The following is a 13,722-nucleotide window of genomic DNA, read 5'->3' as shown; positions in this document are numbered from 1 at the left end:
AGTAGGATAGTTTGGGAAGTCACTAAGGATTCTCCTCAGGATCTATGACATCCCCTACCTTTTCTTTTATTTGGACTCTTGAAATAACTGTTCCTATTTGAGCCACTCTCACTTGCCTTTTTCCACGTCCTACCTTGAAAACCTAAACTTTGAATTCTTGAAGACTAGAACCATTGATCATTATCGAGAGTTTTCTCAAATGACTCCCGTCATTTGGGATGTAATTAACTATAGGGGCTTGCCTCTATAGGGAACTTGGAACCCAGGTAAAATAAACCCTATTTAATCTTTGTATTAAATAGGGGAATTTGTCGGTCATATATAAAAGATTCGCAGACCAAACGGATGTCACAAATCTCTTAGTTTGCATGATTGGGTCTATCGCTGAGGTCTACATTTATCTCTCGGGAGGGTGTAGTATTCGCGGTATCAGACACGATTATGCAAACTATCAGACTAATGAGATCTATTTGGTCTCATTTTTCAAAAATTAAAACATATTACTTTTAAAACTCAAACTATATATCTTTTATACTTAAATTAAATCTCAAAAATTATTTTCATATATCATATTTTTCAAATAAATCTAATCAATCGAAAAAGTTGACCGACAGTAATGTATGTAAATGCCCCTTGTCATTATTACTTAACTGATCTATTTAACAGTTGCGAAAAAGCTAAGATAAATTTGATACCATGAAAATGCATAAAATTTTGATTGACACATTCTACGTAAGGATGATGCTGGCTTATTCATAAACACAATAACTTTGGGATCTTATGAAGTTTTATTGCTTATTGTCGGCATAAAATGACTAAAATATAGTTTAATGCTTCTTCAGATAACTAGTGAATAAGAACTAAAGTTCGAGCTATTATCTCTTTCATTAATCACAAACTATCATATGTTACTATTGTGGGTTCCGAAAATTCGAAATACCCCAATCTCCCTCAAACAAGAAAGAGAAATGAAATGAAGAGAATGAGATGAGGGAATTTACCGTGAGGTTCCTTGTCAAATTTTCAGAAGTCAGATGAGATAGTAGATAATATACTACCAAGAGATTATCCTTTTTTATGAGAACTTTATGATATAGGTTTTGGTGGAGAGCTGCACGTCTTGATTAAGAAGAATGAGGGAAGGAAGGATAAGAAGCACGTGGGAGAGAAACGACAGTTGGGGATCTGCCTTGAAACTTGATAGGGAGTAGGTTTTTATTTTTATTTTTATTTTTTTTAATGCAAATGGCAGCATGGGACATAAGGATGAAGCTGCCATGGGGAGAAAGCGAGTTCGGGGTGACTGTAGGCAAGTAGGGATAGTATTGATTAGATTTACTTTTTTTAAATGATATATATATATATATATATATGTGTGTGTGTGTGTGTGTGTGTGTGTGTTGATATATGGGTTATGCCTATGCAATTATTCTCCAATTTTTTTCTTTCTTGCACTTCTAAATTCATGCTACCAACTCTCGTATTAAAGCCTGATATTATGAGTGTCTTTTCAAGGTGAATTTGACGTTTTAAACGCACTCGCACAATTCATTTTGTGATCGGAGATCGTTTGATAAACTTTGGTGACAATTGATGTAATTTGGGTTCATATTACGCCCGTCGCTTCGGCGGTCCGAATTTTTTTTTTTCATGTTTGGTTTTTTCAACTGTGGAATATCTCTTAAGCAATTTTGGTATCCCAGATGCGCTCGTGTAATCAATTACAATTTTATGATGGTTTGGGTGGCTTGGAGCGTGATCATGATTTTTTTCATATTTGATCATGTGATATTGTATCATCATTTGTCACTTTTATCACATATGATTGACTAGGTAATTGAGTTTGAGATTCTGCCTGAAGCACTTGATGGATGGATCTAGAATAGTCAAACATCACATGGTGGGAGCTAAAAACGATATCAAGGTTGCTCATGTCGGTTGTTGCTATGAGGGGTGTATCCCACCCGATGAAGAGTTATTTCGCGCACAACATTCTGCTACCGGGGGTAGATGAGTTGAGTTGGTTCTGCCAATAATCTTTTTCAGAATTTCCGAGTTATTTTCATCAGGTTTACAGATTGGTGAGATTACTGATGTGTTCTCGAGCCACTATCTCATTGGACATCTAGATTTACGGTTTCCTCATGAGGATAGTTTGGACTGAGAGACTTTGACGTTGCACGACCCTTTTGGATTTGGTGTGTCACGAGCAAAAGAATTGACAAAGATATTTGTAGAGCTTTCTATAGAGATTGAGTACATGTATTATGTTATTGCTGCCATGATTGAGGATTTAATTTTGGTCACATGGTTATGCCTTTTTATCATCCATACCAAAGGGAGCTCCATCAGATTTGACGCTTTACGAGCATTTAGCTTGATTTCTCAGGGAGAACAAATTTATTTGAGTCCCATGATCCTCAGTAGAATATTCAGTTTCGAAATCAACTTCTCTTGATATTCAAGACATTCTATTTTGTTATTATATTTGTGTCAGAATTCACATTCATGTTCTTCGGCCATTTAACTACTTAGAGTACCGTTCGTTCTTTTTGGAGAGAGGCTACCCTATTGTTATTTAGTTGTCAAAGGCAACATCTACCTTAGATTGAGAATTGGTGTGCCTTTTCTTATTTTCTCTTTTTTTGGTTGTTGATCATTTTATTTGGGTGATATTTCTGACCATCTGATCGGAATCGATATAATTGACGGCGTTGATCATAGAGGTTGATGTGTACTAATCTTTAGAGGGCGGTCAGCAAGGGTTGGGGTAATTAAATATGCTGCTACTATATGTTGTCTGAATACTTAGTGCCTAATGAATAAATTTAATTTAAAGTGCTCTTCCATTGTCGGAAGGGGTAATTAATCATAGGGGCTTGCATCCATGGGAAAGCTCGAGCTCCATATCTTACAGTCCTTGCAAAAAGGAATGTAAAATCTTTTGGCAATTTCTTATCTGTTAGCTCGCTTACTTTTTAGAAATTTAACCTAAAACTTCATGGCAAACTTCCTAACTCTCGTTCATTTAATTAACTAATTATTTATTTTAGGGAGGTTGAGGCATTTGAATTTTCGGAACGCAACGGAGCGGCTGTAGGTAGGTAGGGATAGGCTCGATTAGATTATATATATATATATTAGTTATCTAGATGTAATTATTCTCCAATCATCTTTTTTTTTTGTTTTACTTTATAAATTCATGTCGACTCAAATTTTGTGTCGTTAACTCGCGTGAAAGCACAATAATATGGGTGTCATTTCTAGGTGAATTAGATGTTCCGGATGCAATCACATAATCTGTTTTGTAATGAAGTTCATTTGATCAATTTCGTCGACGATCGAGGTAATTTAGGTTCAAATTACGCACGTCGCTTCATCGCTCCATCATTTTCCATCATGTTTGGTCCTTTCAACTGTGGAATATCCCTGTTAGGCAGTTTTGGTATTCTGGATGCTCTCGTGCAATCATATTTTTACAATTTGATGATGTTTTGGGTGGTTTTGAGTGTGATCATGATTTTTTTCATATTTGATTGTATGATGTCATAGTCATTATTCGTCACTTTCGTCGCGTTTGATTGACTCATCTTGTGGAGTATATGTAAGTGTTAGCAATTACCGCAAAAATATTCATCATGAACATTTCACCAATGTTGTGATGGTAAATCAAATCGGAAATTAATCCCACAAAACCTATGTTGCTATTACAAGATTGTAGGATTTGTTCAAGGGAGGCGGGGATGCGAAGCCTTTTGTTATTAGCTTAATAATTAAAAATATGTTAGTTATTATTTTAATTAGTTTACGTTAAGTATTGTATCCTATAATTATGTCATTTGGCGAAGATGATGGGATGAAATGAATGAATGAATTGCTTTTACTTATATCTAATTTACAATTTTCTTTTAGGAGTTAAATAAGCTCAAATTGTTCTATTAGGATCAATGATTGTGCTTTTTTTGTATGTTCTTAATTAATAGTCACTGATTTTGAACACAGAGTATCATGTTGTTTCACATCATATCAGCACATGATATCATCATTCTAAGTTTGGATCCTTGTTTTCGTTAGATCCACAATTTTTGCTCAAAAGATTCCTCTGCAAAATTCATAATCCATGATTTTGTTGCTCATCATTATCGCTTTTCATTGTCATATCTCAAGGAAATATTTCTTCGAGTGCAAAATGATGTAATTTTCCATTTACTCCACTCTATTCGCAACCCAACAACCTCACCAAGAAATCTTTTCTTCTTGTCAAAAACTTTTGTTGAGATCATTTTTTCTTCTCATCAATAAATTTTGTTGTTCCTTCTTGTATCTCATACTTTTGTTGATGCCTCGATCCATGATTCCAATTTATTCGATATTCACCGTAACTAGATCTAAATTTTATTTACAAAGTCTTGAAAATTTGTTATTTTGGTCGTCAAACTCATAACACTCGCTAGTAGTAAGAATCCAGCTGGCTAACTGGCAGTTCCAAGCCTCCCCTCGTCTCTCCTCACTACCCAACTCCCTTTCATTTAAGTGCCACTTTCCTGTTTCCATCACTGATCAACCACATTGTCCACCAATGTAGATCCACAAACCTGTCTTTGCTTCTACCTCTTCGCTGCCCATACATTCTTTTGGGATTAATGATTATCCATTTGAAACCACTGAAGATGCTCTTGGAGATCATCTTTAATAGGATGCCAACCGCTCGAAATTTGGCTGATGAAGAGATTATGGAGGATTCAGATGTTTAAAAGGCTGTGTCACTTTAACTGGTCTACACGATTGATCAATAGGAGTTGTAGCTAGACAAATAGGTACCACATTCATGGTTACTAAGGGATGTACCCAAATATTTTCTTAGGTGCTTATCGATCAAGCTTTTCTTTAGTGCCATTATTGTTATTTTCGCACACAAGTACAACCATTTGAGAGATCGTAGTTTTTTGGATAACCACCATCTCCGTTTGATTAATTTGGTACTTTAAAGGGCAAAGATCATTGTGAGAGGGGGAGTAATTATTTGAACCCACTTGTCATTAGTTTAGTAGTTAACCATGGGCTTAATATAGAAATTAGTTAAAGACAGGTATTGTATCCTATTTATACCCCATTTGGGGAGGATGGATTGAATAAATGAATTCTCTTTTCTTATTCCTTTGTTTTTTCTTTCTTCTGGGAGCTTGATCAAGCTTGAATTACTTGATTAACATCGAGGATCTCATCAAGTGTTTTTTAACCAAATGGATTCTTTCTTAATATAGAAGCTGAGCCTTTTCAAAGAAAGAAATGCACAGCCAATATTTTTAATTCTTACTAATTACTGTTTTCGTAGCTAGTGATTATTCTGCTTGTACTGAGGGATATCTCCAGGCAAATGATTGTGTGGAAAACATGATGATGCATTTCTATTCCTTTTCTTAAGGTTCCAGGTCTTTTGACTTGCATGTTTTGTTGGCATTATTACTTTATAGTTTGACTCCTTGGATACCTATGGAATTAACTATATGAGTGTGGTTCCCGAAAAATTTGCACCTCGCCCTCTCTTGAAAGAGGAATTATTAGTGCAGATAATGTATGCATGCGAACTTCAGTACAATATTGTTGTATTGGTTGTATTTTTGAGAAAACTCAAAAATTCAACAAATAGAACCATTTTGTACTGAAGTCTGCATGCATGTGGATTCCACACTTAATAAATTTTTCTCTTAAAGATGACTGAGAGGAGAGAGTTTTACGTATAGACGAGCGAGACAATAGTAGGATATTACTCAGATTTCACGTTTATTTTGTAAGAAATTTAAGATCTTGGGTTTGATGTTTTTCATAGGCACACTCCCATATGGTTAATTATCCCTCTCAATAATAATAGAGCACTTTCAATAAATGTTAGTTATTGGAGTGTTGATTTGCTCATCATATAATAGCAATAGACTTAAATTTTGGGTTAAAATTTATCGTTGTGAGCTAAGAGTAGATGTTGAAGAGAATGACAACGAACCCGATTGAGATCCCCCAAATTGTCATGGTTTCTGATCTACTTATTTTGAGGAGTAGAGGACCCAACCTTACAGAATATTTTTTGTCAACAAACTTGGGTTGCTTTGTCCAAGGAGTCTCTATGGACCTGAGGTGGGCTTTTGTCTAAAAAGATTAATTCAAGCTAACCTTAGTTAATAAAATATTTTTTGTCTTATCTGGTATAACCTATACTTCATAACTAAAAGGGCATAACTAATTGGAGAACGTACAGGCTATAATCGTGACCGTAATATAGTGGAGCCTATTTGACCAAATCACTCGAGCAGAGGGTTCTGGTTATAACAACTTTGTTTATGGAGCTCACTGGCCAAATCACACGAATAGATGACTAGGGCTATGTTTTACTGGCATGAGATTCTTTTGAGTGTAAATGTAGTAGTATACTCAGTACGACATTAGTTCATTGTGAGCTCAGGCTAACTTTAAATTTGTCACGCTCGGTAAACAGTGATGGAGGGTGACATTGCCGAGACACTGTCAAATGACTTGACAGAGAAAGTCTTAGCGGTCGGACATTCGTTGAAGTTGAAATTGATTCTTCTGAGGTATTCTTTCTTTCAGCTAGCTAGAAATGTTTTGCAGATTATCACAACATTCTGTCAACTTTTTAATATCTTCAAAACTCTAATGTAGTTTTGATGGACATGTTTTGTGCCTGATATTTGATGATCAAGAAACTATTTTGAGGTTCGAACTAAAGCAGTACCATTGCATAAATGCATTTATTCAAAGGAAGATATTCTAAGCTGCACTTCAAGGATCCTCAAAACAGAACTTCCTCTTTCATTGAGATTGATAGGTATGGAGATAATTTCAATAGCACCCCTATCACTTAGCGTTTTCTTTGAACATCATAAAAGATCCGAGCTAAGATGGGTCTTATCTTTGATGTTAACTATAGTTCAATTAACAATAACCGTCGATGTTAGTTCTATATTAAGCACAAAACTCTGAATAAGAATCACTTGTTATTTGGTTCTAGCTAGTCAAGCTACTATCATTGTTTTCTTTTGGCTTGTGTTAGTTAAAAGCTAATCACATTGATTATTTATTACTTATTTTTCAGAATTATGCTCTGATTTTCAATGTAAAAGATCTTAGCAATTCAAAATCTTTTCCTAAAAAATGTAGCGTTAAACCCGGGAGACCGTGTAAGGTGTTCATTTTGGCAGATGGTGCATGTTCTGAGGGTAGATTAGGACCTTTTATTTATTTATCTTTTCTTTTTTTTTTTCATTTGATTGGAGAACTGGGTGGTGATAGCAGAGGTGTGAGATGGATGAGACGTGGATGGCTACTTGGATAATTTTTTTTAATATTAATAAGATTATTAATTATATTATTAGAATCATATCAAATATATGTATATAGAGAGAAATAAAGCATTTGTGCATTAATTGCTTATCTTTCATTTTTCGTTACTCATCTCAGTCTGTGTCACCTCAAATTTGTGTTGACGTCGAGTGCAAGAAAGCTGGACAATACAAGTATCCTCTCTAGGCAGTTTCCATATCTAGTACCAACTCGTGCAGTCCATTTTGCAAATGAAATTCATTTTAGCAGTTTCAGCGGCACTTGATTCAATCTATTTCAACTTTCCGTCGCCCATTTAGCAACCTCCATCTTTGTCGTGCGACTTTTTCTAAGCATTTTAGGAGCTTTGACGCATCGTTGCATCCCATTTTTTGAGCAAATGGTGTTACACAATCCATCTTTGATCTATGTGACATTTGCGCCCAATGTCGATTCTTGATGTCAACTCATTCATGGATCATATATGGATATTTCAACAATAAGGGCTGCTGAAGCAATGTACTAGCCCTTTGGGATTAGAAACTTTCTGATCATTGTTTTGTAAGCAGATCAGTGCACAGTCATGCTATCGGAGTAGTTTATCTGCAGTTTAACAAATGATTAAACCGCGTGTCACCTTTCTTCACTATCTGCAGTTTTTCATTACAAAAAGGTGCAATAAAGTTGCATACATTTTTTTTTTTTTTTCTGTGAGATAAAGCTATTGTAATTATTTCAATCTGCAGTGTAGTTGCTCTTATGTGAGCCAGGGTCTCTCTTATTTTCATATTTCTAATTTTTATAATTACTGTTAAAATTTGGTCCCGTTAAATTTAATCATGTTGTTCTTCTTTTTCAGGTACTATTCAAGTTTGGAAGTAGCAGCGGAATACTTCAGATCAGGTGCAGATAAAATTTCAATTGGAAGTGATGCAGTTTACGCTGCAGAGAGCTATTTAAAAACTGGAGTACGTATTTTTGTTTAAACCTGCTTGTTGTTGTTCATGCCTTTCGACTGAAAGTCAGTATTCTCCTGTTCAGGTAAAGACGGGAAAAAGCAGTATAGAGCAGATTTCTGCGGTATATGGCAATCAGGTTGTTATCATTCTTTCTCAACTACTTGAATGTTTGAATAATGATATTGTTACCCGGTTTATCATCCTATAATGTCCCACTTTGTTATAGTATTATAGATCTGATAATCATAAGCGTAATAAGATGTTTGTTGAAAATAAATGATATTGTACAAAATTGACGATTACTAATTTTTTCTTTTTATAATTTCAGGCTGTGGTGGTAAGTATAGATCCTCGTAGAATATACATCAAGACTCCTGAAGAAGTTGAATTTAAAACTGTAAAGCTTAGGAATCCAGGTATAACTTTCATAGTGATCTGAAATTCATCTGGCTGCCACTTCTCTCTACAATTTGCAAATCTTGATCTGAAATTATACTTGTTTGGCTTCTTCTAATGTCAACTTTAGGCCCAGATGGAGAACATTATGCGTGGTATCAATGCACGGTGAGCCTTTTTGATTGATAGTTTTATTCCAAATATATTTGTTTTCTTATTTAAGGTAGTTCTGTATTGAAGAAATTTCCGTAGCATATACATCACTATCTCGTCATGAAGCTGTGTTTGTCATGGAGGTGGACTCTTTTAAATGAGTCTTGATGGAATCACTCCAGGTTAATGGCGGACGCGAGGGACGACCCATTGGAGCTTATGAGGTTGCAAAAGCTGTGGAAGAACTTGGAGCTGGAGAAATATTACTCAATTGCATTGACTGTGATGGTATTCTACTTTCATGAAATTTTATTCTAATTTGCAACACTGCTTTTGGATTAGTTGGTTGTTAGGAATTTTACTCCTGGAAGTTAAATAAAGAGTTGAATATCTCACATCATTAGTTTTTTATTCACAATTAACTCACAAATAGCTTGTGTTCATTCTCTTTTTTTACCATCGTTCAATTCAGACAAAGCCTTAGGATGCGTTTGAAAGATGTACTTGCCTAAATTGAGTTCAAAGAAGCAAATTTATGGTTTCACTACTCTCATTTGGATCATACAATTTGCAAATGCATCCAGATTTTGCGGTTTGGATTTGAGAAACATCATCGTAGGGTTTATAATCTAGTAATAGATAGATAATAGCTTGAAGTTGAGTAGATCTTAGAGTAGAATATTGGCTTTTAGATACTTATTTGCATTGTTGATTGATATAAAATTGGAAGATAATGCTTTGAAGCTGTTGATTTTACAGGCCAAGGAGAAGGTTTTGACATAGAGCTGATCAAATTGATTAGTGATGCTGTTAGTATTCCTGTAATTGCAAGCAGTGGAGCTGGTGCTGTTCAGCACTTCTCTGAAGTGTTTCAGAAGACAAGTGCTTCAGGTGCACTCGCAGCCGGCATTTTTCATCGCAGAGAGGTATGCCTCGCATTCTTAAAATCTTGTTCATCATTGTAGCACCCAGAACGAGACTATTTAGTAAGCCACTCAATCCTTACTTTATTATTGTTTTAAATTTCAAGTTTCGTGAAAAGCAGAATCTACCTTATAAAGATGAGAGCAGTTAGTGTAATATCTCTCTTCATTCCATTTTTTGAAAGAAAAATTTCCACTGAAGTATTTTATTGAGCTTCTAAAGTTTGCTTTGATTGGGAATCAATTATTATTAGGGGCATTTACATTATTACATACATACCACCCAATTCATATCCATTTACGTATCTAACACCCAAGCTTTGCTTTTTTACATTTATACCAAGAATTCTTTCGACTCATATAAAAATGCCACCATTTTAACTTTTGATAAGTGAAATACACTTTTTCATGCATATGTGAAGCGGTATGTATGTAAAAATTGAAGTTTAGATGTTATATATGTAAATACCTAGGAATTTAGTGGTATGTTTGTAAATCTTATTATTATTTGGGAAATTTGGTTGCATACCACACAATTCTTATGCTTATACACATCTAACACCTAAAGTTTGATATTGAATTTTATATCGCTTCGGTGTTCTATGCCTATGCATGAAAATATGCATTTTATTTTTAAGAGGTTGTCAATAGTGGTATTTTTGATATGATATTAAAAATTTGAGCGGTGTATTTGTAAATATTAAAGTTAAGAAGTTGAAATGTAAATATATAAGAATCTTGTGGTATTTAATATCCCTTATTATTATTATTAAACATGAACTACTATGTTCATGAACTTACGTGAGATATAACAAAATAATCAAGTATTTAAAGAATGGAGGTTGATGGCATGTGATCTTTAAGATTTTAGTGGTATTTTGATGAAAAAAGGCATTTTGATTGCAATTTTTTGTAAATATATAAAATTTAGTTGTTAAAGAAAATATCAGCACAGTATTGTTTCTGCGTGCAGGTGCTGATTTTATCTGTCAAAAAGCATTTGCTAGAGAAAGGAATAGAAGTCCGGTTGTAATGTTTTGGATGCAGCACAGCGTTTAACTTTTTAGGACAAGGGGTTTCATATTTTGCCTCCTATTGTTATAAAAGTGATTTTCGCATCATTGAATTCTTTTTTATTGTGTTGACAAATTACTAAGGGTATGTTTGGGGTAGCTGATGCTTTTTGAAGAAGTGGTTGTGAAGCTGCCTTATAAGAAAACTGCTGTCAGAAAGCTGTTGATGGTGTAACATGTTGGAAATTGTTGTTAGAAAGATGTTGATGGTGTCGCAGTTTGTCTTTTTAGATTTGCTATGTTACAGTTATTTTTGAAAAAAAAAAATTGTAATGTTTGTTGACAACTCTTCAGTTACGTATTGCTTATTACGTGCAAATAGATAGGCAGATCAAAGTTGCCAACTACACCTTTTGGAATATAATCCAGAACCTTGTTCAAGACCATCCGAAACAATAGGATATCATTTTGAGATAACTTGCATATAATTCACTGTTTAACAATTCGATAGGAAAAAGTCCCTTTAGCATCATTTATATAAAAATACTTAATCATACAATGGATATTGTATTACCCAAATATAAGAGCAAGACTTCACTACCCTCCTACTTCAAGAAATTCAATCTGGATCAACAACTTCCAAATGTAATTACAAAAAACATGCTTATAATCATAAACAGTACAAGGTGTTTGATCCCGTCGACCTCGTTATGGTTAGAATGCTCAGGGAATGATCTGAACATGACATCTTTTCCAACTTGAGTTCACATAAATGTGGGCATTTTGTTTGTACTCAAGTGTATTAAATATAATGCCTACATTATAAATCTACCTCTTGATCTACTCACATCTCCCACCTCAACATCTATATATAAGCATACCAATCTCCTATTGAAGCTAATATACAAATTCATTCATTTATGTTGAGTTCAATAGATGTAGGGACGGCCTATTATGATGTTTATGCAAGGAAGTATGCTACCACTTACATATATTAAGTTATACTACCATGTGTGGTTACAAATTTGCTATTTTTTATTATTAGAATTTTTTTTTGCTATTATCTTTTCTTAATTCAGTGGTTTCAATTCTGAGAAGGTCTTCATATATATGTAATAGTGTTTAAAAGGATGGCATTTAGAAAGAATGGTATTTTCTCTTCTAGCATTTTCTCTCTCTTTATTTTATTTCTTAAGTGGGTTATGTGCCTTTTCTAATATGACGAGCTAAATATCATAGGTGGGTAGGATACTTTTTCTTTCTTTCTTTATAATGTATTTAATGCCTCCCTTAAGTATGGCCTTTTCGAATTTCATTGAGCATAAGAATAAAGCAATAAACTCTCTTCCTTCAATCCACACCTAAAAAATCTAGCATTCATCCTCTTCTTTCCATGATTCCTTGATTCCAATGCTCTCTTTAACAATTGCTAGATGTTTAAACAACATTCAACAACTTTAGGAGACTCATCGTAAGCTATCTATGCTTGTCTTTTCTTTTTCTAAACTAGTTATTGATCAATCCATGGATGGAGAGAACAAGAACAAAATGAGGTTGTTTTCTCTCTAGCAACAAGTTTACCTATTGAGGGAAAACAATTAGGCTGCAAAAGGGTATAGTAGCTGAAATTCGATATATGTTAAGAATGAATTTGGTACAATTGATGTGTGTGTGGAATTGTTTGGAGATTGTAGCATTATTTCAAGAATAATACCATACTCAAATAAATTTACATTTAAAATACAGTTGCATTACCTGTCACATGCGACTAAATATAAATTTATTATTTATCACCATGAAAGATGCACTAAATAAGTGATTTTATGAATTTTATTCCTGATGCAAACATCTCGTACTTAAGTGATCACCTTATATTAGTTTATATCAGAGTAAAACACCTTATGCTCAAATAAGATATCTTATATCCAGTAAAATTGAATATTTAGACCCAAAACTTTAGGTATGATAAAATATTATATATTTACAATTTCACATCTTTTTAGAGAATTGATCATTATTAATTGACCTGAGCCCATTTTTAAGTGTTGCCTTATTTGGAGTGTGAAACCCCTTAAGAAGAATGAAGTTGAACACTTAAATATCATGACACTGTTTGGTGAAATGGTTGGAATTTTATTAAGAACTCCAAAGTTAAATGTGCTTGTGCGAGAGCACTTTAAGTATGGATGATCTCCTCGGAAGTTATACTAGTTGGACTAAATTGAATGGTCATTAAACTGAAACAAACAATGAATCCATAGGTAAGGGTTTGGGCTATTACATACGATACCAAAGCGTCACAGTAGTATGAAGATAGAAATATTTATTATTTTTATGATTCTAAGTTAAGAAAACTGACGATGACTTTAGTTACTTAAGTGAGAGACATTAGAAATCTTTTTAAAAATAGAATGAATCTGAACTCATATACATCAAGGCGCCTTTTAGTGTAATGGTTGGGTTAAAAAATTATCAGGAACTCCAAAGTTAAATCAACACTCGGGATGTGTGATCTATTGGGAAGTTACAACAATGAGACAATACTGTAAAGTCATTAGGTCAAAGAATACAATACCTTAATGGGGGTTGTTATATGGAGAGTATGTTTAATATTTCATCATCTTGAATCGTGGTTCTGTGATAATTAGGGAGCGAGGAAAAAAAGTGCTTAAGTGCTCAAAATTAAATTTATCTTCAGTTTACTATTAATAGTATCCTCCATTCAAAAAAGAAAAAAAGGGGCAGATATTTATCTTCATTAGATATAATTTGTTTAACATCTATAATGAAACATAGTTGAATTGTTCTAGGCAATCTTTAGCCGAGTGAATTTGGATGAAGCAACATTACACAGAAAATCAATTTTGTTTTTTATCTCTTTTGAATGCTTTATATTATTTGCACTTATAGCAATCTTTGATTTTTGCATGTTCATGCTATTCC

The 13,722-nt window shown here is 33.8% G+C and overlaps 1 protein-coding gene across 1 annotated transcript in view; it reads left to right on the top strand.

The window, feature by feature from the left end:
• Positions 1–11,099, top strand: part of LOC110018207 (imidazole glycerol phosphate synthase hisHF, chloroplastic) — a 38,696-nt gene extending 27,597 nt beyond the window's left edge. Inside the window, exons 13-19 of the mRNA XM_020715452.1 lie at positions 8,195–8,303; positions 8,377–8,430; positions 8,623–8,710; positions 8,821–8,858; positions 9,026–9,131; positions 9,603–9,769; positions 10,740–11,099. Coding sequence (XP_020571111.1) covers positions 8,195–8,303; positions 8,377–8,430; positions 8,623–8,710; positions 8,821–8,858; positions 9,026–9,131; positions 9,603–9,769; positions 10,740–10,799 — 622 coding nt within the window. The 3' untranslated portion in view covers positions 10,800–11,099. The remainder of the gene's footprint in view (positions 1–8,194; positions 8,304–8,376; positions 8,431–8,622; positions 8,711–8,820; positions 8,859–9,025; positions 9,132–9,602; positions 9,770–10,739) is intronic.
• Positions 11,100–13,722: the final 2,623 nt, after the last annotated feature.

This window comes from Phalaenopsis equestris, unplaced genomic scaffold (assembly GCF_001263595.1).
Source record: "Phalaenopsis equestris unplaced genomic scaffold, ASM126359v1 Scaffold000006, whole genome shotgun sequence".
NCBI classification, from domain to species: Eukaryota; Viridiplantae; Streptophyta; class Magnoliopsida; order Asparagales; family Orchidaceae; genus Phalaenopsis; species Phalaenopsis equestris.
The sequence above is the reverse complement of the archived record's forward strand: the minus strand, read 5'-3'. Positions and strand labels throughout refer to the sequence as shown.